This window comes from Pituophis catenifer, unplaced genomic scaffold (genome assembly GCF_029215685.1).
Source record: "Pituophis catenifer annectens isolate HBS135680 unplaced genomic scaffold, rPitCat1.0.hap2 SCAF_4, whole genome shotgun sequence".
NCBI classification, from domain to species: Eukaryota; Metazoa; Chordata; class Lepidosauria; order Squamata; family Colubridae; genus Pituophis; species Pituophis catenifer.
In genome coordinates, this window is record NW_027256884.1 from 36,326,088 (window position 1) to 36,350,068 (window position 23,981).

A 23,981-nucleotide genomic window follows, 5' to 3' on the forward strand; every position below is an offset into this window, starting at 1 on the left:
TTGAACTTTTAAGTATGAGAATTCAGCATTTTCATATTTAATTCAGAACAAAGAGTTTTATATACTATGTTATCAGGTATTTATTTAATATTTTTGTGCAAAGTTTTGAATGTGGATCCATCTTAACTGAAGCAGAATTACTTTTGAACATTAGAAAAAAAACTGCAGACGTTAAACAGTCTGGAGACAGGTCATACTAAGTTATTGCTTAAGATGTTTTGAATACTTTTGGATTTTTATAAATATGAATCTCACCAGATCTATTGAAATAATACAATCTAAAACTAGGCAGAAATTACAAACCTATATATAATGAGTGGTATAATGATTGATATATTAATGTGCTTAACTGCTGTTAATCAAACATCTAATAACATATTTTATATATGTTGCATTTTAATTAAATTTATATTATAGATTTAATTTTTCCATAGCTAGAGATTTATCTTTTAAATGAACAATTTAGAAATAGCTTTATGAAAAAAGTAGAAAAAAGCTAAGATCTAAAACTTAGATAATTATTTTACTTCATTCTCTGACCAACATATAATATACTAAGAATGCAGCTGGCAGTTACTGTTCTACACATAAATATTAAGCTATTGCATGAAACCCTTACTACTTCTCAGAACTTCCTTGCTTCAGGAAAAAGAGATCTGAAGTTTTTACTTCATTTCCAATATTATACAGTATTTTTGCTATTGTTTAAGTCTGAACAAGCTACAGAGTATTAACAATAGACTGTGAATTTTAAATAATGGTTTATAAATCTATTTATTTATTTATTTATTTATTTATTTATTTACTTATTTACTTACTTACTTACTTATTTGTTTATTTATTTATTTATTTGATGGATTGATTGATCGATCAATTTATTGACTTGTATCCCTCCATTTTACATTTGTGAGTTCTCAAGGTGACCAAGAAAAGTTAAAAATGGTAACATTAGCTAGCTGATAATTTAAAACCAACACTAAAATTTAAGCTGTTATCAATTAAATTCTTGATAAAATATGCATCAGTAGAGATATTAATTCTGGGAGTAGGGGCCAACCACAACTTACGAGGGCCGGGAAATAAACAAAAGGCCATTTCCTGCATGTCAGAAAGATAAACCAGTGGGAATATCTTCAAGACGGCTATTCCTGCTGGTCCCTTTTTAGTATGCATGGTAATAACAGGCCAAATGCTACCTTAGAGAGAAAAGTCCTGAGCTGTTTAGGATTTAAAGGTCAATTTCAACACTTTAAAGCACTGGCAACCAATGTAGATCTTTCACTAAAGGCATTGTGTGATTCTGGTATCTTGACAGCATTCTATCAACTACATTTGTATAATGCAGTACTAGTTCTATTTTTAATTTGCAGTTCTATTTTTTCAAGAATTGCCCACTATTGTGTACTGTACTAGTTGAGATGGGACACAATCAAGGCACAAAATAGCATCTCCAATCCTAGTGGGTCATAAATTGTCATGGCTGGCATAACAGGTGTGTCATTGTGAAAAAGCATTCCTCACTGTAGCAGATTTTAAATCAAATGCCTACAAATTTAAGACAGCTAAAACTGAGCAAGTCCTCCCACGTTACAGATCTAGTCTCTCGGGGAAGTGTAGCCTTGTCATTTGGACACAATGAGATACTACAATTAATTAAAAATTGAAGCATAAGCTTTGTCATTGAATTCCCAGAGACCTGAATAGAGAAGGGGTATCAGACTAGGTCAGCCTAAAAACTCACATATATATTAAATGTGGCAACTTCAACACAGCCAAGTTGAAGATATTACTAGCCCACAATAAGGCCTTCTCCTTTTTATGCTGATGTTACAGTGTAAAAAACCAATCCTTTTTTAAAAGTTAAGGGATAATTTGTTTTATTTTGGGACCAGTTAATAAAGAACAGAGTAGACATTCTTAAATAATCTCTGTAATATAATTTATAATCCCTGCATCACCTAATATGTGGGATTGATTTTAGAGCCAGGCCAGTTTCAAGTGTGCATGTTTCTCCTACACCTCCCAATAGTGTGATTTATTACATTTATATCACCTTTTCATACTGTAACATTATGTTCATGATGATCAGAACTGACAATAATGGGTTGTTACATCTAGAAATGCTCTAAATTATATATTTTAGCCATTTTATTTTGCTTGTATCCAAGAGAAGGTCAATGAAAACTTGTAAATTCCTTACCCCCATAGTAAATTTCAAATGGCTTTCCTGTACTGGAATTATTATTTTAAGATGCCATTATGGCAAGCAAAAGATGGATCAATAGATTTTATTCTTATTTATGAAGAAGAGTAAAATATTGTAATGTGCATGCCCTTGTTGTCCAGAGTAAAACAGAATGACATGTATTGGTTTGATTGTGCTTCACTAGTACTGTATATTGAAAGTGATGCATTTTTGTGCCTTTGGTGTGATATCATGTATTTTTAGAGTGATAAACAAAGGACATCATCAAGTTGCTCTTAAGAATTCCATTCAGATCTTTCATACCAAACACTAAAACAATCAAAAACAATCTAGCATGATCATGCATTAAATAAGTGATTTACAATCAAGAAGTGAGAATATTTCTTTTGGAAGAGTAGCATAAATCTTTTAACATCGCATAAAGATTGTCAATTATTTTATATACAGCATTATGCAACAGATCTTTAGCAATGGTATAATTATTGTAAATAGCACAATATTAATTTATGCCCCAAATTTAATGTGATTTAACTATTTATTTATTTATTTATTGGATTTGTATGCCACCCTTCTCCCGAAGGACTCAGGGCAGCTCACAACAATAAGAAACAGAAAATACAAAAGTTAAAAGATAAATTAAATCAGAATATCCAATAAATAAGATTAAACGTGGGAGTACAAATTCAAATTTAAAATTTAAGAATTTAAAAAGCTGCTAAAATCAATTTAGGGTCAACCCAGGCCCACCCGCTGGAAGAGCCAGGTCTTCAAGGCCTGGCGGAAGGTTCGGAGATCGGGGATTATCCGGAGCTCCAGGGGTAACGTATTCCAGAGGGTTGACTGGTGACTGGGGGTCACTAGTCGACATTGTCTGGCCGAAGGTACCCTGAGGAGGCCAACTCTGTGAGAGCAAACCGGGTGATGGGAGGCTACCGGTGGCAGGAGGTGATCTCGCAAATACTCTGGTCCTAAGCCACGTAGGGCTTTAAAGGTGATCACCAGCACCTTGAATTGCACTTGGAAGACAACTAGGAGCCAATGCAGACTGCGAAGGAGTGGTATGACATGGGAGTACCGAGGTACCCCCATGACAACCCACGTGGCCGCATTCTGCACCAGTTGAAGTCTCCGAGTGCTCCTCAAGGGCAGCCCCATGTAAAGTGCATTGCAGTAGTCCAAACGAGAGGTGATGAGGGCATGAGCAACTGTAAGGCATCTCGGTCCAAAAAGGGGTGCAATTGGAGAACCAAGTGAACCTGGACAAAGGTCCCCCTGGCTCCGGCAGTCAAATGATCTTCTGAGTTGTCTTCAGAGATATCTATTTCCTGGTATCTCACACAAATATGGCTTTCATAGTGCCAAGATAAAAGCAACACACATGCCTTCTGTTCCTATTGGAGGTACATGCCTGTTGGAGGTACATGCCATTTGCATATGGGCAACACAGGATTTATGTAGTTTGTTGACGGCAAAGTGAGTTGTGCCCAGAATATTTTGGGAGGTGTTTCAATAGTTTTGAAAGAGAAATAGGGGCCTTAAACATCTGTAATGTGTGAAGAATCTATTTTGCTTCCTTGCCTTCCCATGTGCAAAGTTTGGGTTCTTTCTACTTTGCAAGCTTTAGGAAATATAAAAGAGCTACTAAAGGTAGGAGTCTGCAAATTTTACTCTGCTAGTCATTGTCAACTATAGGGGGCAGTGCTCATCTGTTTATAGGCCATTGAACCAGTGCTGTCCAAAGATATTTTTATGGTCATGTGGCCAGCATGAAGTCATGGAGCATTGGAGCACTGTTACCTTCCCACTGAAGTGGTACCTATTGGTCTACTTGCATTTGTATGCTTTCAAACTATTAAGTTGGCAGGAGTGGGGCAAGGACGGGAGCTCATACTGTCATGTGGAATTCAGGTCTCAAACTTAGCTGACTTTCCAGCTGACAAGCTCAGCGTCTTAATCTCTGAGCCACCACGCCATCTGCTAATGAACTGTTTATTATTCATTTGTTTATTTAATTTATCAAATTTAGAGATTTAGCAACTGCCCATCTCTCAGAACCATTCTTTTTGGACCAGTGGTGGAGGCATTTCCCTCACTTCAGTTGAAGGATGCATCCATCCTCATACAACTTTCCACCTTAAAGAGATTCCAATTTTGTTTTTATAATATCTATTAAAATATAGAATTCAGAATAAATGTCTGCTATACTCCTCAGTGAGGTTTTCTTCAGCTAAACATTTACCTAATTGTGATTTAGTGATGCCGTGTAAAATTTCCTATGGAGATCTTAATCTTGTTGATTTTGACTGGCAAAGTAAAATCATTATGTATTCAATCATAAAAAGGGGTATTCAGAATCAGAGACTTAACATGTACAGTATTTTAATATATTTATATTATCTCTGATATTAATATTTCAAAAGTCTAGCAGGCATTAAACTCTCTTTCTAACAAAACAGGTCCATAATAACCATGTTTTATATCTGCTGTATCTCTGGTGAAAAATTTATATATTTTAAAATATAATTTCAACTGGGTAAAATTACACAATCAGTAATATAGTACCTGTGGAAGAACTAAGCATTGTTTTATTTGCTACTTAACCAAAGAATGTATTTCAAAAATATTTTCCTCAACTGGATAAAAATATTTTGCTTGTTTTGCCCTACTTGTCCATTTGCACTTATGAATGACTTGATCATTGTAACGCACTTATCAAACATTAAATGTTAATAAAATAAAATGTTAATAAAGTACTAATGGAAATGGCCATTCTTTTATTAATAAAATACATTAATGTATTAATGCCTGGTGTAATGTATGAACTCGGCCAATTATCTTTAAGTCCAATCATTTTTTTTCCAGTAGTACTGTATGTAATCACATTGGCTTGGAAATATGAGAATTGTAAATACAATTCAGGATCATTGAAAAATAAAAGTTAACAAGATTAAGTGCCAGAAGCAGGCATGCATGTAAAAATAAGAAAACAAAAATAAATGAGGGTATACCATAATATCCCTATATGGTATTGTAGGAAGAAATATTCTCCTTCTGGGTTCTGCTCCAAGTGGGAGAAAAAACACTGAAAACATGGACACTGCTTGGAAAGATGGTTTAATGGTGGACAGGATTACATGGTTTGAGTTCCTGAACAGAAAAAGGGCAGATACAGCTGAGTCCCCGGGTTTTATGCTCTCTCTGGCTTTGAATTTCCTGGGGCCCAGAAAGAGTATCCTGATTGGTTGTCAGACTCCCAGGGGATGGGGGTCTTAGCTAGCCTTGCTGCCTGATGTAATCTTTTCAGGTGCCATGTGGTGAGTTTCTGTCCTAGATGGGTCCTATTGTGTTGCAGATTTGTTTGACAAAGGATTGGGTTTCTGCCTCTGGCCCATTGACAAAAGGCGGGGTGGGGGAGGCAGGAAGGTGGGAGTTGCTTTGTCTTTAAAATATGCTTCTCCATTTCTCATCCAGGGAAACATAATATTCTGCCTTTTTAATATTTCCTAAAATATTTCATTCTTCTAGGAAAGGGGTGGGTGCTAATTTCCTACAATCCCTACTTTTTTTTTTCCAAAACGTGAGTTTTGAAACAAGTTCTTGGCAAAAGATTAAAATTGATCAGGTCAGGGAGCCTTAATGGGTGCTTTTAATTGTTCTAATGCAAAGGGGAAGGCATTGATAGAGGCAACAGAAAAGGATTCCTTCAGTGACTTCCAAAAGCTTTCAACCATGAAGGTCTAGCAGCCAGGGGCAAAGTTCTGGTAAGAATTTTACAGTATCCAATTTCTATGCCAATTAATTTCAGATTTCAGATGTTACTTTCTGTGAGCTTCCAGTTAGGTTTCAAGCAAGCACATGTCCCAAAATTTTTCACAGCCATGATTTTCCTTTAAATTACATGCTGCCCATTTCATGGGTTGGTTACTGAACCTGCCCTAGCTCTTACTTTAGTGCATCCAGGATTTGTGAGTCCAAATTGAGGTTAGTCTGTGCAATCCAGGCTTTTTTTTTTTTTTTTTTTGGTATTACGCACAATGAGCCCTGGGACTTCTATTCATGAGACCACCAGCGAACATATTGTGCTTTACTGGGTAACTGGGCAGTATCATTTGTGAGTCACAATCAGGGCTTGGGTTTTGGATATCACTTTTTCTGCTATCTCCTCAAGTGAGAAAATTGCCTGAGGGGGATTGCTCCCTCCCCCATGGAATTAGCAGGGAGATATGACTCCTTGGCCTTTTAGTGCCACGGGGCAAAAATCAACCTAGGAGAAGCTTTGGGTGGAGGTAAGTGAAGGGAATAGTTTCAGTCTAATTCTGAATGGTGTGTCTCTCTGTGTGTGCATGTGTATGCAGCTACTTTTACAATACAGGCAATACAAACATTTTGGACATATTTCTCCTCCCCACCAGACAGACATCTAAGGTGTTCAGAACTTGCTGTGCCAGCCACTCTCAAATAAAATCCTTACATGAGTACATTAGACTGATTACTATATAAATGAGACAAGAAAAAAACCTTAGAATGAATTTCCACCATTCCCCCCCCCATAGTCTTTCAAGCTGTCTTCTGGGGATTGAAAAGAGTCTTTTGGTCTTTACTTGTCCATCTCAAGGTCTTTTCTTTCATGTCTGCTGGGTAGCATGTTTGGTGGTAAGGCTGGTCAGTCAGGCTTGGGAAGGTCTGCTCCACTCTGGTTGCTGTGATGACTTTCAGTGAAGACTGGATTCAAACCCAATTCCTGGCTCAAACAGATGGAAGGTCTCCTCTGGAGGCAGCATCTGGATTCATGTGCTCTGCTTCCACAGTTGTAGAGTCGTCTGTCTCTGAAAGACATTAGAACAGGGTCCCCTCCCCCCTTTTGTGGGTAATCTTCCCAGGAAAGGCACTGTAACAGGATTACAGATGGGGGGGGTAGATAGCTTGCAGAGTTTGAAAAGAAACAACAACACATTAGTATTGCAGTTACTGAACAGATAATTCAGTTTCAACAAAATGGAGACACAACAGATGAGAAAGAAAAAACTGGATTCACATACTTCTGGAAAGAAATGAACAGGTAAAACCATTTAAACACATACAGTGAGTGCAAGACTGAATTTTTTCTTGTAAATGAACTTAAAATGTTTCCTCATAAACTTGAGTTGTTACTTTAAGATACAGAGAGGGAAGAAGAAAAAAAACAGAAATAAAATGAAAAGTTCTCTTTACTCTGTTCTTGTTGGCCAGACAAATACAGGGCAAAGGCTCTTTCTTTCTTTTTTCTCTCTCTCCTCCATTTTTCATTGCTTCAATCTTTTTTTTTTTATTTCTCTAACAATTTCAAATTCTTGTCTCTAGGGATCAGATACATTTTACAGTTACAATTATCTCGAGGGCGCACAAAGACTTAGACATACACACATAAAAACAAGGAAGACAAAGAGAGGAAAGCAGAACTCTGAGATTTACACACACACTGATTATTCCCACCATAAATCTTAGTTAAATTAGGGAAGGCACAAATCTTAAACAAAAATTCCACGTGGTTGCATAGAAGACAGAGAGACAATCAAACAAATAAAACAAACAAAAGCCCCAACATTCCTATTTATACATTTCCCTTTTCTTTAAAGTACCTTTATTTAGCCAAATTTGTCTCCCAGTGTTATCTCTTAGCACAGCCCATTTTCTGCACAATTTCCAAGCTTTCCTTTTGCTCATGCCAGGTAACACTGGTGTTCACCTGGCGTCCCAGGCCACAATCAATTCCTCCAGGGGATTTCCTACCACCCTCGAGCTACTGCTCCCCATGGTCCTTGGAATGTAAGGTTCACTTTGGCTGTAGCCGGGCACCACTCCTACGGTTTTCAGAAAAAAGGTTCTGAGAAGGACTTGTGCTCTGGCAAAACCCTCATGCTCTCCAGACTGTTGGTCTTTCTGCAGCTAGGAAATGCACAGAGGAAGCAAGATCCAGCTGTGATTGGGAGAAGGGCCCTCGCACACACATGCAGGCATACACACATTTCCCATGCTTTTCCATGCTTTAAAATTAAAATTTTAGAGGTACTCACCTTCTTTCCAAGCAGCCTTTGAGCTCAACACTCAAAACCCCTTTAAAACCTAGTTCCAAATGGCCAAGGTCCACGAAAACATACCCACAGACTCAATGGGTCTGCTGCTAGCAAGGAAGGCTTACCTGGGCCTCGTCCATTGGTTAGGTTAACTTGGAGTCCCATCTGGGTCGCCAAATTGTAGGAAGAAATATCCTCCTTCTGGGTTCTGCTCCAAGTGAGGAAAAAGACACTGGAAACATGGAGACTGCTTGGAAAGATGGTTTAATGGTGGACACGATCACATGGATTGAGTTCCTGAACAGAAAAAGGGCAGATAAAGCTGAGTCCCCAGGTTTTATGCTCTCTCTGGCTTTGAACATCCTGGGGCCCCGAAAGAATATCCTGATTGGTTGTCAGACTCCCAGGGGATGCGGGTCTTAGCTAGCTTTGCTGGCTGATGTAATCTTCCCAGGTGCCATGTGGTGAGTTTCTGTCCTAGATGGGTCCTCTTGTGTTGTAAATTTGTTTGACAAAGGATTGGATTTCTGCCTCTGGCCCATTGACAAAGGAGGGGGGCTGAGTTTCTGCTTCTCTGAGTTTCTACTTCTCTTTTAAGGAAAATATTCTGCCTTTTTAATATATCCTAAAATATTTCATTTTTCTAGGAGAGGGGTGGGTGCTAACTTCCTACACCCCAAATCAACTTTTCTACAAAATCTAGCTTTCAATCAAAAGCTGAAAGGGTGGAGGGAATAGGGATTTTAGTGTAATTCAGTAATTATCAACCTTGGCAAGTTTATATGTGTGGACTTCAACTCTAGAATTCATCAGACAGCTAAATTTAAATTTGCCTAGGTTGAGAAACACTAGTTTAATTGCTCAAAGTGCTGCCAAAATGCTAAACGAATAAAACTGTGAATGAATAAAAAAGCTTTCACGACGAGTCTGGTCTTCTTAACAGCTCGCTTTAATAGAGCCTCTTTCACCCATCGAAATTTAACTCTGGACTCCAAACTTCATCTCACGCTTTTTCTCCAGAAAGAGGGCCTTTTTTTCCTCTAGCCAGCTTATTCTATGACAGGGGTGGGGAACTACTACGGCCCTTTTTACGGTCTGTGAACTTCAACTCCCAGAATTGAATGGCATGGCTGGCTCAGGAATTCTGGGAGTTGAAGTTCACAGACTGTAAAAAGGGCCATAGTAGTTCTCCATCCCTGGCTCTACGGGGAAAGACTTAAAGAGGCTGAATCGTATGCCGAGATGGAAAGCACAACCAGAGTCTAGAGTTGCAAGCAAGACGTAATAAGTGTCCGTTGGTTGATGCATACTCTAACTGGGTAGAGGCTACTATCATGGCATCAACCTCTTCAGAAGCCATAAATAGGGTCCTATGCAAACTATTTGCCACTCACGGCCTGCCCGACGTGGTGGTATCAGATAATGGGCTGCAGTTCACCTCGGCTAATTTCCAGATGTTCCTGGCAGGGTTGGGTATTAGGCATGCCCAAGTGGCACCCTATCATCCTGCCAGCAATGGCCGGGCTGAGCAAGCCATCCGGTCTGTTAAGGAAGCTCTGGCCAGGTTTGGGCAGGGAGATTGGCAGGATAAACTAACAAAATATCTTTTGGCACAGCACACCACCCCATGCCCAACTACAAATCGCAACCCGGCCGAGCTTCTAATGGGCTGGCGCCTTTGGACCACCCTGGATAGGTTGCACCCTAGCTATGCCACTGATAAACCACTGGACTCATCCAGCCAAATCAGAAATTTCAGACTAGGGGACAGGGTGTATGCCCAGAACTATGGGGGGGGGGAAATCCCCTATGGTTACCAGGATAAATTGTTCAAGTAACAGGACCCTGTTCTTACAGGGTAGAGCTCGATGATGGGCATACCTGGTGGCGCCACGTAGACCAACTTTGTGGACTTCCATACACCATTCCTGTAACACCTTGCAGCTCACCTCCCGGGATCCCTGTGGGGCCGACCCAAGCACTAACTCTGCAGCCAGCCGATGTCCCCAACATACTGTCCCAATCAATGCTTCCGACGCCCGGCTTACCTGCAGACCCTGTTCTTCATCCATTGGCTGACTCGCCTAGCTTGACTAGATCGCCAGCCCCAGTAGTTCCTGAGGGTCCAGAACAAGCGCCTCCTCCATCATGCGAGGCCCCAGAATTACACTGATCCGGAAGGGTGCGCAGGCGCCCAGCGTATTTGCAGGAATACGCATGCACCATCCAAGGAGGGAGGAGTGTGGCATATGTAGCCACGCCTCTGCCCAGCAACACGGAAGTGTTGCCTATTGGCTGTGAAGTGACAGCTCGGCAGGAGGGAGAAATGAGTGCACGTGATTGGCCACCTGTTTGACAGCTGCTGTATAAATAGCAGCCCTGACAGAAATTGTTGCCTTGTTCATTTGTCCTACTGTAACGGGTGTTTGCTGTTGTTATGACCTGAGGCCTTGCCTAATAAAGGGCATTGTTATTGTTAACACCGTCTCGCCTCTTCTCACTTCGCTTCAAACAAAGCAGTTGGGAATCCAGAAGTGCTTGGTTTAAGCCACCGAAACTCTCATCCCAGGTGAACGGCCGAGACCATTCCGCCTCAGACGCTACCTGGACAGACCGTTCTCCTTGCGCATCCGGAAGCGATGAGGCTGCTGTCGCAATGCATGATGCTGCCGCTGCTTTTCCTGGTGGCGGGGGGATGGCCGCGGGTCTCCTGGTCGCTGGTCTGGTACACAGCCTGGGTGAGCACGGTGTACACCGAGCCGGGCACCAACTGCACGGTGCGTGACTGCGCGGAAAGCAGGCGCTATGGGAACAGCTCACCCAAGGAGAGCGCGCAGGGCCTACTGGGCATCCCTTTTGGAGGAATGGCCCATCACGTAGAGGGCTGTGACCCCAAGGGGGAATACGGGATCCCCATGGCACCTGGAAGCTCCTCAGGAGAAAAAGAGGCTGGAGCGCCCTTCTTGCCGCCTCAGTCCTGGATCGCCTTAGTGGCCCACGGAGGCTGCCACTTGAAGGACAAAGTCGCCAACGCAGCTAGGAGGAAAGTGGCTGCCGTGGTCATCTACAACAAGCCTCGGTTCGGCAACTCCACTCTTACCTCTGTGTCGTACCTTGGTCAGTGTAGTGAGGGGAGAAATAAGGAAAGTAATTTGAAAACTACCTTATTTTTATTGTGAAGGTGGTTGGGTGGGTGCCGACAACGATGGTAATGGGCAGGGAAGGTTTGAAAAATGAATTCAAACTTCTTTTCCCACCAGTTACCTGCCAAATATCTCTTTAAAAATCTCTTATTTTGCACCTCCCACGTGGAAAGTATCATATTTCATCCTTGAGCAGGGATGTAAAAGCCCAAACTAGAAAATATTTTATTTCTGGGATGCAAAATTCAAAAGCCTGGTCTTCTCTTTAAAATGAAGCAAATCCATTTTAATTCATTTTAAAGACACTGATTCAGAAATAGATTGGAAATTAGATGTAATTACAGAGTTTCTTCTGTAATGTGTTGGTTAAGTTAAGAAACTGGATGGGAGGTAACAAAATTCTGCTGCTCTTTTATGGAAAAAAATGCTACTTCAAGTATCGAAGAAAATTAGGCTAATTAGATTCATGCTATTTAATGAATTTCTATATGAAGAATTTGTTATACCCGTTATATTCTGTTTTGATTATGAATACATCTTTCAGTTTTAGGTAGATTAATATTGATTGTTGCAGATTGTCTAAGAACTGTAAAAGTTCTGATCAATATTATGTGTAAATTCTAGGGTTACATATTGTCTTTATATGATATGAAGTCAACTTTGGATATTCTTGCTGAGAAAGAAACTAAAGTTGTTTCTCTATGGATGAAAGTGGATTGTGGCCTTGCAGATTTTGCTGAATCCTCATTGTCTATGTTTATCTGGACTGCTGGGAGTTATAGTTCAGTAACATCTGGAAGGCCTTTTCTATCTTAGGTCATTTTTCTTGAATTTTATTAAACTTTTTAATTTTTGGTTTATCAAATTAGTTTATGAGAAGATTAGCGTCTTAACTGTTTCCAATGGTCTCATTGCTGAAGCAAATTTATGATTCCTTTAAAATTTGAAAAGGCTTTATGTTTTTATGTTTTTTTTTCTATAATTTTTCTTTTCATTTAGTTTTGTTTGTTTTATTGTTGAGATTCCTAATCTATCTCAGAATGGCTACGTGTATTCTGGAGGGGTATGCTGGAAGCAGAGGAATATAAAATACTACTGGGCTACAGTGAAAGTTTTGAAACACCAGGTAGCTTTACTGTGAATTTTTCAGTACTTGCTATATATACAGTGTTAAGGACATGCAGCTATGATAATAGAAAAATTGCATGTTGCTTATTTCTAAGCAACAAATGATAAACATCTGTTCCATCAGAAAAGCAAAATATATGAGTTTCCAGTTGTTAGTTCTGAAGCCAAAGAAGATGTAATATATGTGGAAATTGGAGGGAGGCAGAGATCATGGGAAAAACTGAGCTGGAAAAAGTAAGGTTAAATTATATCCCACATTTGGAATGCATTCTTGATAAAATGTTGTTAAATATTAAAATATGAAACTGGATTTTCTCATAAAGTGCCTTTATGTTTATAGTTTTATGTTTTTTAAAACTACAGACCCATTTAAATACAATTATTTTATTCCAGTAGTGTGAAGCCCAAATAAACTGGGCTGTAAAAATTCCCAATGTCCATTTAGTAGAAATTATATCACTGCCCTGTTCCTTTCAGACTTTAGTGAATTTTTTTTCTTTAAATCTGACCCATTGTTGCCTTTAATACTAGAAATGGATCATGGGCCAGCAACTTAAATATTTTGAACAAATGTGGCAGAAAAAATGCTGCAAAAAATTCAATTAATTTTAACATGAATCTTGAGTAGTCAAATTCTATTTTTACTGTTTTGCATACTCACGCTTTATCTGTTTTGTTGTGTGGTAGCAATCTGTGTATGCTCCAGAGCAACTGGAGGTTGCACAAGGAAAAAAAGGCTTGCTTAAAAAAAATCAACAGATTTAATTTTTATACTTCAGTGCAAGAGGTGATCATGCTAGGAAATATCCTTGCCTACTCCCTTTAGTTCATAGTCATATTCTTGGGACCAAGAAATCTTGGAAGTAAAAGTACGGCAAGAACAATTTTAATTTACTTATAACTATCAGCAAGATGGCTTGAGTTTCCTTCAGCAAATAAGAGTTGTAGAAGAATGCATCTGATTCCTGTTTTTCTTTTTTTCAATAGGTACTGCTGATACAGTTGTAATTATGGTTGGGTATCCAAAAGGAATGGAGATCCTGGAGCCAGTCCTAAGAGGAATTCCAGTGAAAATCACTATTAGTGTTGGTAAACAACATGTACAAGAATATATCAACGGACAGTCAGTTGTGTTTGTAGCAATTGCATTTATCACAATGATGATTATATCATTAGCATGGCTTATATTTTTTTATGTACAACGTTTTCTCTATACTGGATCACAATTTCGAAGCCAGGTAATTACTGGTGCTGATTATCTTTTTACCTTGTGTAATATAAGTCCATCTTTCTGCCCAATCTTTGAATGCTGTTTAACCTGAAAAGTTCTCTTAATGTGCTGCCTGTTACTATCTGTTATAACTTGTTTCCAGAACTAGATATACCTGAAAATTATAGTTCAGATTAGTACTTTAAGCTAGAAGTAGGTAGCAGTTATTTTCTGTTGATGAAACTAATTGTTATACTTATCCTTATTTTTCTATTATCTGTGGAGGTGTAACCAAGTTGAACTGCCTCTTTAATTAATTTAACAATATACTTACTACAAGGTGAGGCTGTACAGAACTGTCAAAAGTATTTCAACAAGCAGGTGTTGTACAAACACTTAATAGTATTCCAATTGTTGAAACAGCTGCTCCTGAGCTACTTCCAGCACAACGGCTTTAACAAATTTTTAAAATAATCCTTTGTCCATGTTTCTATGCATTACATTTCAAATGCTTTGCATGGCTCTGCTGAGCAAACAGTCAAATAAGCTCAGGATTTTAGTCCTTGCAACTTCAGCTTCTCTAGTACAAATTTACATACATTAGGCATAAAGCAGATATGATGGAAAAGCTTAATGTGATTTTAAATTATCTTTTTTCTCCTGTTTGTCTATTGCTGCTTGTTCTTTTCCTTTCTTCAATCTATTTGTCTATACTAGTATAACTCAAAGAATCACAGAGTTGCAGGGCCCTTCAAAATCACCTTACTCAGCCCTCATCTAGATAAAATCCACTAGAGCAGGGGTGGACAAATATGGCCCCTTTATGACCTGTGGACTTCAACTCTCAGAATTCCTGAGCCAGCTTGGCTGTCTCAGGAATTCTGGGAGTTGAAGTCCACAGGTTGTAAAAGGGCCACAGTTGCCCACCCTTGCACTAGAGCATGATGTCCAAACCTTTGGCTTACCTGGGCCACATTGAGTAAAGAGGAGTTGTCTTGGTTCACATATAAAATATATAAATAACAATCTTCCTTTATTGTTTACATTTTTATTACGACCTTGTGGGGCTGTGTTACTAGCTGTCCAGGGCGCATGCAGCCCATGGGTTGGACATGTCTGCAACAGAAAATCCCTGATGACCATTTTCATTTTTCTATATGAAGATCTCTAGAAAAAAACTTACTACCTCACATTGCAGTTAGTTTCCCTGGCTGACAATTCATATAGCCTGGAAGTTATGAGCCTCCTAGCCTGAGTCTGGTTCCTTGTACTTTTAACTCATTGGTTCCAGCCTGCTCTGTGGGGTGACAGGAATAAACTCCCTAATTTACACCCTAGGAAATATTTGAAGATCGCTACCATACAGTATCGACCCTCAGTCTTGTAACAGTTTCTCAGAAGGTTTCATTTTAATACTGTTCACTAGCTTGCTAGAATTTTCCAAACTTTCCCCAATTTGTCACTGTCCCCTTTGAATTATGGAGCCCAGAACTGGACACATTACTCCAAATTAGTCCTCATTTGAACCATGTCAAATGAGACAATTACTTTCAGTGTTCTGGACTGCCTGTAAAGTGCCCAGGATACCTTTTGTTTTTTGTTTGGGGTTTTTTGGCAGATATATCACATCACTTTGGTGGCTTGTGTTGATACCCTGATTCTTTTTATGTGTACTACTTTCTCTTTCTACAACTGTCACATTTTTCTTCACCCGTTGAAGAACTTAGTTTTTTCCCAATTAAATTCTATCTTATTGTTTAAACCAGTAGTAGTCAACCTGGTCCCTACTGTCCACTAGTGGGCATTCCAGCTTTCATGGTGGGCGGTAGGGGTTTTGTCCGATACTGAAGCACTTTCCTTTTTTTTAGTTTAATTGATTTTTTAAAAAAATTTATAGCATTATTTAAAAACACTTTCATTTGGTTTTCATAAAATTCCCTGTGACAATTTAAATTTCTGAAAATATACTATTTGTATCGCCCGCGCATAAGTTTAGTTCACATTACATAAGTGAAACTAAATAGCGCTATAGTGCGACCACAAACAAAAGAGCCTCGTCCTAGAATAGCTCGTGCATCACCATTACTGGGGAACCGGTGGGCGGTTAGAAAATTTTACTACTAACAGAGATACAAAAGTGGGCAGTAGGTATAAAAAGGTTGACTATCCCTGGTTTAAACCCTCTGCTCGAATATTAACCAATGGAAATATCTTGCTATGGCTCTTAAGCACTGATGGTGTTACCTATTTTGGTAATTAAACACTTGCAAGAAAACTACCAAGCTCAGAGAGCACCAAGGATCTCTAATGGTGCAGATTTACTTATATTATGACAGATTTTAGATGAGTGCTGCTCAGAACACTGAGCAACATATTTCTTTGTAACATGCATATTTATATATCTTATTTTTTTAAGGGTCAGAGAGAAGAAACTATTGCTGCAATTGCCCAGCTGCCACTGTATACTCTGAAGGATGAAGATAAGGTAATTACCTAAATTTGGCATTGGGAATAATAAACTTCACCTTCATTAAAAGGTTTTTTTTAATATTTGCAATTCCTTTCAAAATGAATGCATTTTCTATGCCATACAAATTATCAGTGGAAGTTTAGTAGGATTAATAGATCTCTTCATCTTAACTTACTGTATTTTCTTTCAATTTGAGATTAAACAGCTAACTAATTATACTGACAGTTGCATCTCACGTATTTTATGGACATATTCTTTCATATCTTTGTATGAAATTGAGTTTATATGTTGTGTTTCAATATATTGTAATTAAGTAGGTTTCTGATGATTTGCATCATTAAAATCATAAAAGGTATCTAAACCATAAACCAATAAAAGAAATAATCTTACGCAGTGACAGCATCCTTGTATTCAAATGCCTTTCAGACTAATCAAGTTTTAATTAATTTTTGGAACTCCAAAAATAAGGGTGTTTCCCTAATCTGGGATGATGCTGTTCCTAAGTTTAGGTGCCACTAATGAAAAATGTTATTTGCAGGCCCATGTTCCTTTCACCTCAAGCAAATACTAGAAAATTTAGGTGGAGTGTACATACCAGACAATGCAGACTGATTACTTCTGCATTGAAGAGGTGGTCCTATTTGTATCAACAAACTATATAGAGATTTATAGATTAAAATCAATTTTTGAATTGTACCCAGATACCTATTGGCAACCAGTGCAGTGAATACTAAGTCGTCAACTTTTGACTATAATTTAGCATTTGTCTGAAATGTTATAGGGTTTCTTGCTTAAGCAGGGGTTTGACTAGAGCTCCCTTTCAACTTTATTCTGATTTTAAGGAATTATGGTTTTTAAGTCATTAAGCAGGTCACCATATGACCAGACCTGATTTTATAATATTTTTTACAACTTTTTTGCTGCAGTCTTAAGCAATTCAATTTTACCCAATAGCCATTTTTTGCCAGAAACCAGTAATAAACGAGAGGAACCAGCAAAAGTTAAAAATCATGGTCACATGATTATGGGAGGCTGCAAATGGCCATAAAAGTAAGCCAGTTGCCAAGTTCCCCAAATCTGAACACATGACCATGGGTGGGAATAGTGGTGCAGCTATTATAACTTTGAATTTGGGTCATAAGTGTCTTTTAGTACAGGGGTGTCAAACTCAATTTCATTGAGGGCCGCATCAGGATTGTGGTTGACTTCGAGTGGGGGGGCAGCTGACACTGCTGCTGTGCTTGCTCTCCTTGGCCAGGTTGCTCATGGTGTGTGCAGGAGGGCAAAGTGTGTGGATCAGAGGGAGGCCCACTTCATCTCCTTATTAGGAGACCTGGCTTTGTAACCAAAGCATCCTCAATGATAGGATGGGAGACCACTAGGAGAGGTCAGGAGGGGACAAGGGGATGGCAAAAGGCAGCAGGGCTGCTGGTGGCCAAGTGCTTCCTTCCCTCCCTCTTCTTTTTCCTTTCCTCTTATTTATTTATTCATTCATTCATTCCCCCTTCCCCCTTTTCTTTTTCCTTCCTTGCTCTCTTTCCCTCTTTCCTTCTCCTGTTTTCCCCACTGGAAATAGCTGTTTGCAACACACAAGGAGGGGATACTTTCCTAAGAACTCACAATTCAAGAATACCAATGTGCACATGAGTTATCTCAGGGTGGGGAAGGCCATGGGGGGCCTAGTAATAGAATAAGCCCTCAAGACCTCCCCGACCCACTAAAATACCTCATGCTTCTCCCTCCCTTCCTTCCACAAGGACTCACTTACCTTGCAAACATCTATCTCCTTTCTTTGTTTCTCTGTTTCTTTGCCTTTGCTTTGAGGAAGGGAGAGTTGTCTGGGAAATGCTTTTCGTGCCAAGAATGGATGATTGTGGGTGCTACAGATTCAGGCACCCCTCCTTTTTTGCAGTGTCAGGGACCCAGAAACTTTAATCTCGACACGAAAAGTGTTTGCTGGTCTTCTGCTCCTCCCTTCCCCCCTGCCCACCTACTTTCCACTTAACTACTTAATGAAACCTTGTTGTCCCATAGAGCATACTTGCATGCAAATGGGGTGAGAGAGAGAGAAAGAAAGAGAGAGAGAGAGACGGAGGGAAGGAGGGAGGGAGAGAGAGAGAGCGCAATCCAATTGTTTGTGTATGGGAGAGAGAGCGATCCCTACAGGGCACCCAAGCTGTTGACAGGAGCCACTGAGCAATGAGGCGGGGTGGTGGTGGAGTACGAAGCAAGGCGAGGGTGTGTGGAGCTGCCCACCCCTCCCCTTTGCCCCACACCGGCTTACCTGAGCGCCTTGCAGCCAGGCACTGAAGCTCGAGACAGCGAGACGGGGGGGGGCGGGGGGGCTCTGCAAACTGTGTGTGTATGCTCCATGGCTTAGGTACCTACGAGACCGCCTTCTGCCACCAATAGCCTCCCATCAACCAGTATGCTTAAACAGAGAGGGACTCCTCAGGGTGCCATCGGTCAAACAATGTCGACCAGCGACCCCCAGGAGGAGAGCCTTCTCTGTGGGGGCACCTGCCCTCTGGAAAGAGCTGCCCCCGTAGATTCGTAGGATCCCCGACCTTCGCACCTTTCGCCGCGCCCTCAAAACGCTATTGTTTCACCAAGGAGGGCTGGCCTAAATGCTATTTTAATGGGTGGTTTCTATTTTAGCTCTTTCGGCCAAATTATTTAATATTTTTAAATTGTCTTTTAACTTTCATATAGTTGTGGATTTTATTTTTGGCTGTACACCGCCCTGAGTCCTTCGGGAGAAGGACGGTATAAAAATTTAATAAAATATATAAATAAATAAAGATGAAAGAGAGCGTGATCCCTGCTTTAGTTGGGGCATTCAAGATGCTGGGGGGGGGAGAGAGAACTGAGCAGCCGATTTTCTCCTTGTCCTCCCTACTCAAGCAATGCAGGGTCTGTGGGACAGCAAGGCCTCTCATCCCCCCCTCCCCCCCCACACAGCAAACTCCAGCTTCAGTCAGGGCATTTAAGCTGCCCCAGCGCAGCGAACTTTGGCGGACTGGAGGCGGGTGTGAAAGGCCTGGCCCTGCAGTGATTCCTCGCTCAGTTGAAAAGCTTCGTTCAGCTTTCAAATAGGAAGGCTGGCCCACGTAAGTAAGCAGCGCACCAGGGTCACGGATGGCATTGGTTCCTGCACCCAGCCAATTCTGATTCCATGGCCTGCCTTACTGTTGGTGACGCTTCAGTGCCTGGCTGGTGGAGCGCTCAGGCAAGCCACTGCGGGGCATGGGGTGGTGCAGCTCCACATACACCCCACCTTGCTTCGTACTCCACCCACCACCACCTCTTTCGCACCAGTGCGTTGCTCAGCCTCCTGCTAGGCGAGCAAGGAGAAGTGGTGAAGAACAAAGCAAGGGCGGGGGTGTGGAGGCCGAAGCAAGGCAGGGGGTGCATAGCTGCCCCACCCGCCCCGCTCCAGCTTACCTGACGGCCCTTCATCCAGGCCAAACCCTCACCACCATCCCGCCACCCAGGGCAACCACATCCCTTCACTAATTTTTCCAGCTCCTTTCGCCACCATGTGCAGATTAACTAAAGTAGTCTGTGGGACTAAGGTTAAAAAAATAGTTCAGACCTTCCAACTTTCAACAGGAATGGAGGAGAAAGCCTTGGTGCGGGGGGGGGAGGAAACTACAGAGTTTGTGAGCCCCCTCCCCACGCATTTTGGGTTGGAAAAGCCACCTGCACCAATCCAGAAGCCAAAAAGGGACACAGGGCGCATGCGCAGGGGGCACTCACATTGCATTTTGGGATTGGGGCATGCGTCCATTCGCACACACGCTCTTGCACTTTTTTTTTTAATTTGACTTATATGCCGCCCTTCTCCGGAGACTCAGGGCGGCTTACAATGCATTAAGCAGTAGCCTTCATACTTTTGTATATTTTTACAAAGTCAGCTTATTGCCCCCACAAACTGGGTCCTCAATTTGCCTACTTAGAAAGGATGCAACGCTGAGTCAACCTTGAGCCTGGCAAGATTCGAATTTACTAATTGCAGCCAGCTGGAGTTAAATTACAATGCATTAGTCTGTTGAGCTATCCAGGCTCCTGGTGCCGAATGCTTTGGGCATTCGGCACCAAAAAGATTAAGCATCCCTGTCCTATTAGACTATGTACCAGTTACAAAGTCTGGTAGATCTTTGTATGACAAGGAGTTAGCCATCTTGGTTTTAAATACCATCAACTCGGTGCTCTTCCAAACATTATAACTGACTACTGAATTGAAGCAATTAACAATTATTCGTTTCTGGTTCTTAGAATTATTTAATTTCAAATCCTATTTCCTTTGTACAAAGTTCCAACTAATGGAATTCAGAGTTCTAATAAAAACAATAGAAGATGGGCAGCATTGCACACAATTATCCTAGTCTTTCATTTTTCCAAAAATTCTAGTTCTACTGCCTGACTGAGTACATTGATTGCTTCTTCTCAGAGTTGGCCCTGAGTGTAATATATACTTCAATCTGTTTTTGTTTTGCCAATATACTTAAATGTGGCTTTATTTTTTAAGTGTTGGGCTATTGATGCAGAAAATTGTGCTATATGCATCGAAAACTATAAAGCCAAAGATACTGTTCGACTTCTGCCTTGCAAGTAAGATTATTAAACTTTTTAATTTTATTTTAGTGGGTCTTGATTAAAAATATTCAATGAAAAAAGAATGTTTAAAAGAGGGTACACACATTGAAGCTATTATCCAATATGTAGTTCATTCAAGTACAAAGATTGAAGTCACTAAATCTATCTCACAATGTGACTTTTGTATGTCATGCTGAGAAAAACTGGGATGTGCAGTAAATCTAATAAATTTAAGAGAACGTGTTTTGATTAAGACAAGTTTTCCTTTTTAAGTTTTTACAAATCTCAAGTATTATTGTCATTTGAAGAATTATTTTATGGACTAGAAATATCGTATCTAAATGCAATTATTATAAAATCACATTACCAGACTTATTTCTGCTGGAATATATTTAGAAGATGTGGTTCATTTTCCCTATTGGTCTCACATTGGATAATTTATTCTCCTTAAGCAAGTGATCATTAACTAAGTGTGTCTTCAGAGCATAAAATATTTCAACAATAATTGAATTGTTCATATTACAAGAGATATCACTCTGTCTTGGTTTGCTTGTTTAGGAAATTTATCAGATCAGAGCTTAATTTCACATATGTAACTTACGTTTTTTGTATTTAATGTATTTATGAATATGAATTTACCAAAGACTTTGGGCAGTGAACCAACAAAAAACAATCACAGTCCATCGTATCAGTTAAAAATGGCTTAAATGAATAGCAGTAGTCCCACAAAAAGAAAAAGTACCCTCATCAGAGCTCCAGTTGCCAAATGCTAAATAAATAAGAGCTCCAGTAGCATCCTGGCCCCAATGCCTGGAGGTATAACCAGGTCCCAATAGAAAATAAATTGCGTTGAACTGTGGGATCTTTGGTGGCCTCTGAGCTTGGTTGTTTTCTTGCAGACATTTCATTACCATACTAGGTAACATTAGTGGTAACAATCAAGCTCAGAGATCACCATGAGCCCCTCAGTATAGCCAGATCTTTATGGATTGGCAGAAACCAGCTAGGTTGGCTGCGTATTTCAGGGAGGAGGTTAATTCTATAAGATGGGCACCATGATAGAAAAGGGACATTTCTCGGCACAGAGAATGGAGCTCTTTCCTTCTGTACCACCACGGCACATTGCCACCATTGGATAGGCATAAATTATCATGGTAATTGAAATCCTCTGAAAAAAAAGAGAAATTCAACACACCTGTAAATTTTGCTTTGCACAAACAAGGAATGATAATTGATATGTATTCTGCAAGAACTCTCTGAATGCCACCTATTGTTTTCATTGAATGTTACATTTTTGTGTTAGTTTATAATTTTTCTGTTATTGTACGTAAAGATATGAATTATGAGCCTAATATATTGGCAAGTGAGGCATTTCTTTATTCAGTTTGTCAAACCCAAGATGAAAATAGATTTCCTATATTAAGCTTTTATCACGTTTTGACCGGCTGATTTTATTATATAAATATGAATTTGTATTTATAATACTAATTCTATAAATATGAATTAGAATGTCCTTATACTTGATTTTGATGGTAGTGTCTCTTATCATTAGACATATCTTCCATAAACTGTGTATTGATCCCTAGTTGCTGGAACAGAGAATATGTCCAATGTGTAAATTAGATATCATGAAAGCACTAGAATATTGGGTATGTAGCAAACATATGTAATAAAATATATTTATTTTTGGTAATGCCTATGTTTTCTACAACTTGTGTGTAGAAAATAAAAAGTAGAAAATAACTTGTGTTATTAGCCCATCAAAATCAGTAAGAGATCTCAGATTTTCAAGTTTGCCATTAAGGTTTTGAAAGCACACTGGCTGGGGGTATAGAAAAACAATTCCGGAGCTGCATGTGAGCTAAACTTCAAATGTTGTTCTTGGTATGTAATACTGTGTGTGCTTCTGTAATACTGTATGTGCTTCTCTGAACGATGCTTGTTGTTAAAATACTTGCTTTTCTTCAGAGATAATCTTTTGCTGGTTTCAAATACTACAAAGTCTAATTCCATCAAATTTAATTTTAAAAAATAATTTTATTCTTAGAATTTATCGATTAAACTTCTCTCCCGGTTCTATCCCTTCCATAGTAATTAATGGGATTTTCTCTAACTTTAAAGGAAGGATCTAAAAAAGTTGCAGTGCCTGAATCAATGAGTAACATACCAACTGAAAACGGGATATAGAATATTTCTATGGAAGAAGATATAACAAAACAAGTGGCTTATCAGCATCCTGTACTAGCTCAATTGCATTAAATAATGTTTTAAAAGAAAATCCATGTGAAACAACAATTTTACTTGGTAGGTAATTTTAGAGATTTTTCTTTTTCTAGGAAAAAAGTATTTGTAAATTTAGACTTAGTGACGGATATGTTTTACCTTTATCTTTATATCATTTAAATATCTGGGTAATTCACAAAAGCTCTTATATCATTTCTGTTTGCATAGAGCATTGATCTCAGAATTATAAAATTTGAGTCTTTTCTAGATTAGAAAATAATTTGTGACATACTTATCATTAGGAATCAGTACGGTAGTATTTTGTTCTTTCATCAGAATAATAATTACAGATAGTTCCATAAGAAATAAATGATACATGGAAAGTAAAATGACTCAGCTAAAAATGCACTAGGGAAAAGAATGGGAAAAAACATGAATATAAATTATATTAGTTCTAGGAAACTTTTTTATTTTGGAAATTCAAATTGAATGTATTTAGAGATTTATTTCATTTGTCTTTAATATTGATTATAAGCCAAGCTGGAATGTTTTTATTAAAAGTTAAACTTAATATTTTTGATTAAGTTCTGATGCAATGCATATTATAAGCAAATGTTACTTGTTATAATTCTTACATTTAGAGTGTATTTCAACATCATGAATTTCGTATTTCTTTTTATAGAACTGGAGAGTGGAGATAATGAACGTGATCATTTGTCTTCTGGATCACTACAAATTTAATGAGAATTTGAGAAACTTGAACTCATAGTAAAAAAAATGTTTTTCAAACATGTTTATGGACTTGAATTTAGCTTAATAAATACATACTTCCTATTAGTCTTGCTTACAGAGCTTTTCTTTATACAAGATAAAATACACTAGTTCTGTTTTTGATCTACGAGAAGAAGGGAAGGAAAGAAAAAAACCTGCTTTTTAAAAAGATTATCTG

General features: G+C 39.2%; 1 protein-coding gene across 1 annotated transcript; it reads left to right on the plus strand.

Moving 5' to 3' along the window:
• The first annotated feature begins 10,898 nt into the window (after nucleotides 1-10,898).
• Nucleotides 10,899-23,773, plus strand: RNF149 (ring finger protein 149). Its single transcript, XM_070943335.1, is given in 8 exon segments — nucleotides 10,899-11,376; nucleotides 13,518-13,768; nucleotides 16,157-16,225; nucleotides 20,742-20,824; nucleotides 22,362-22,458; nucleotides 22,931-23,015; nucleotides 23,018-23,113; nucleotides 23,715-23,773. Coding segments are annotated over 8 exon segments (1,218 nt in total).
• Nucleotides 23,774-23,981: the final 208 nt, after the last annotated feature.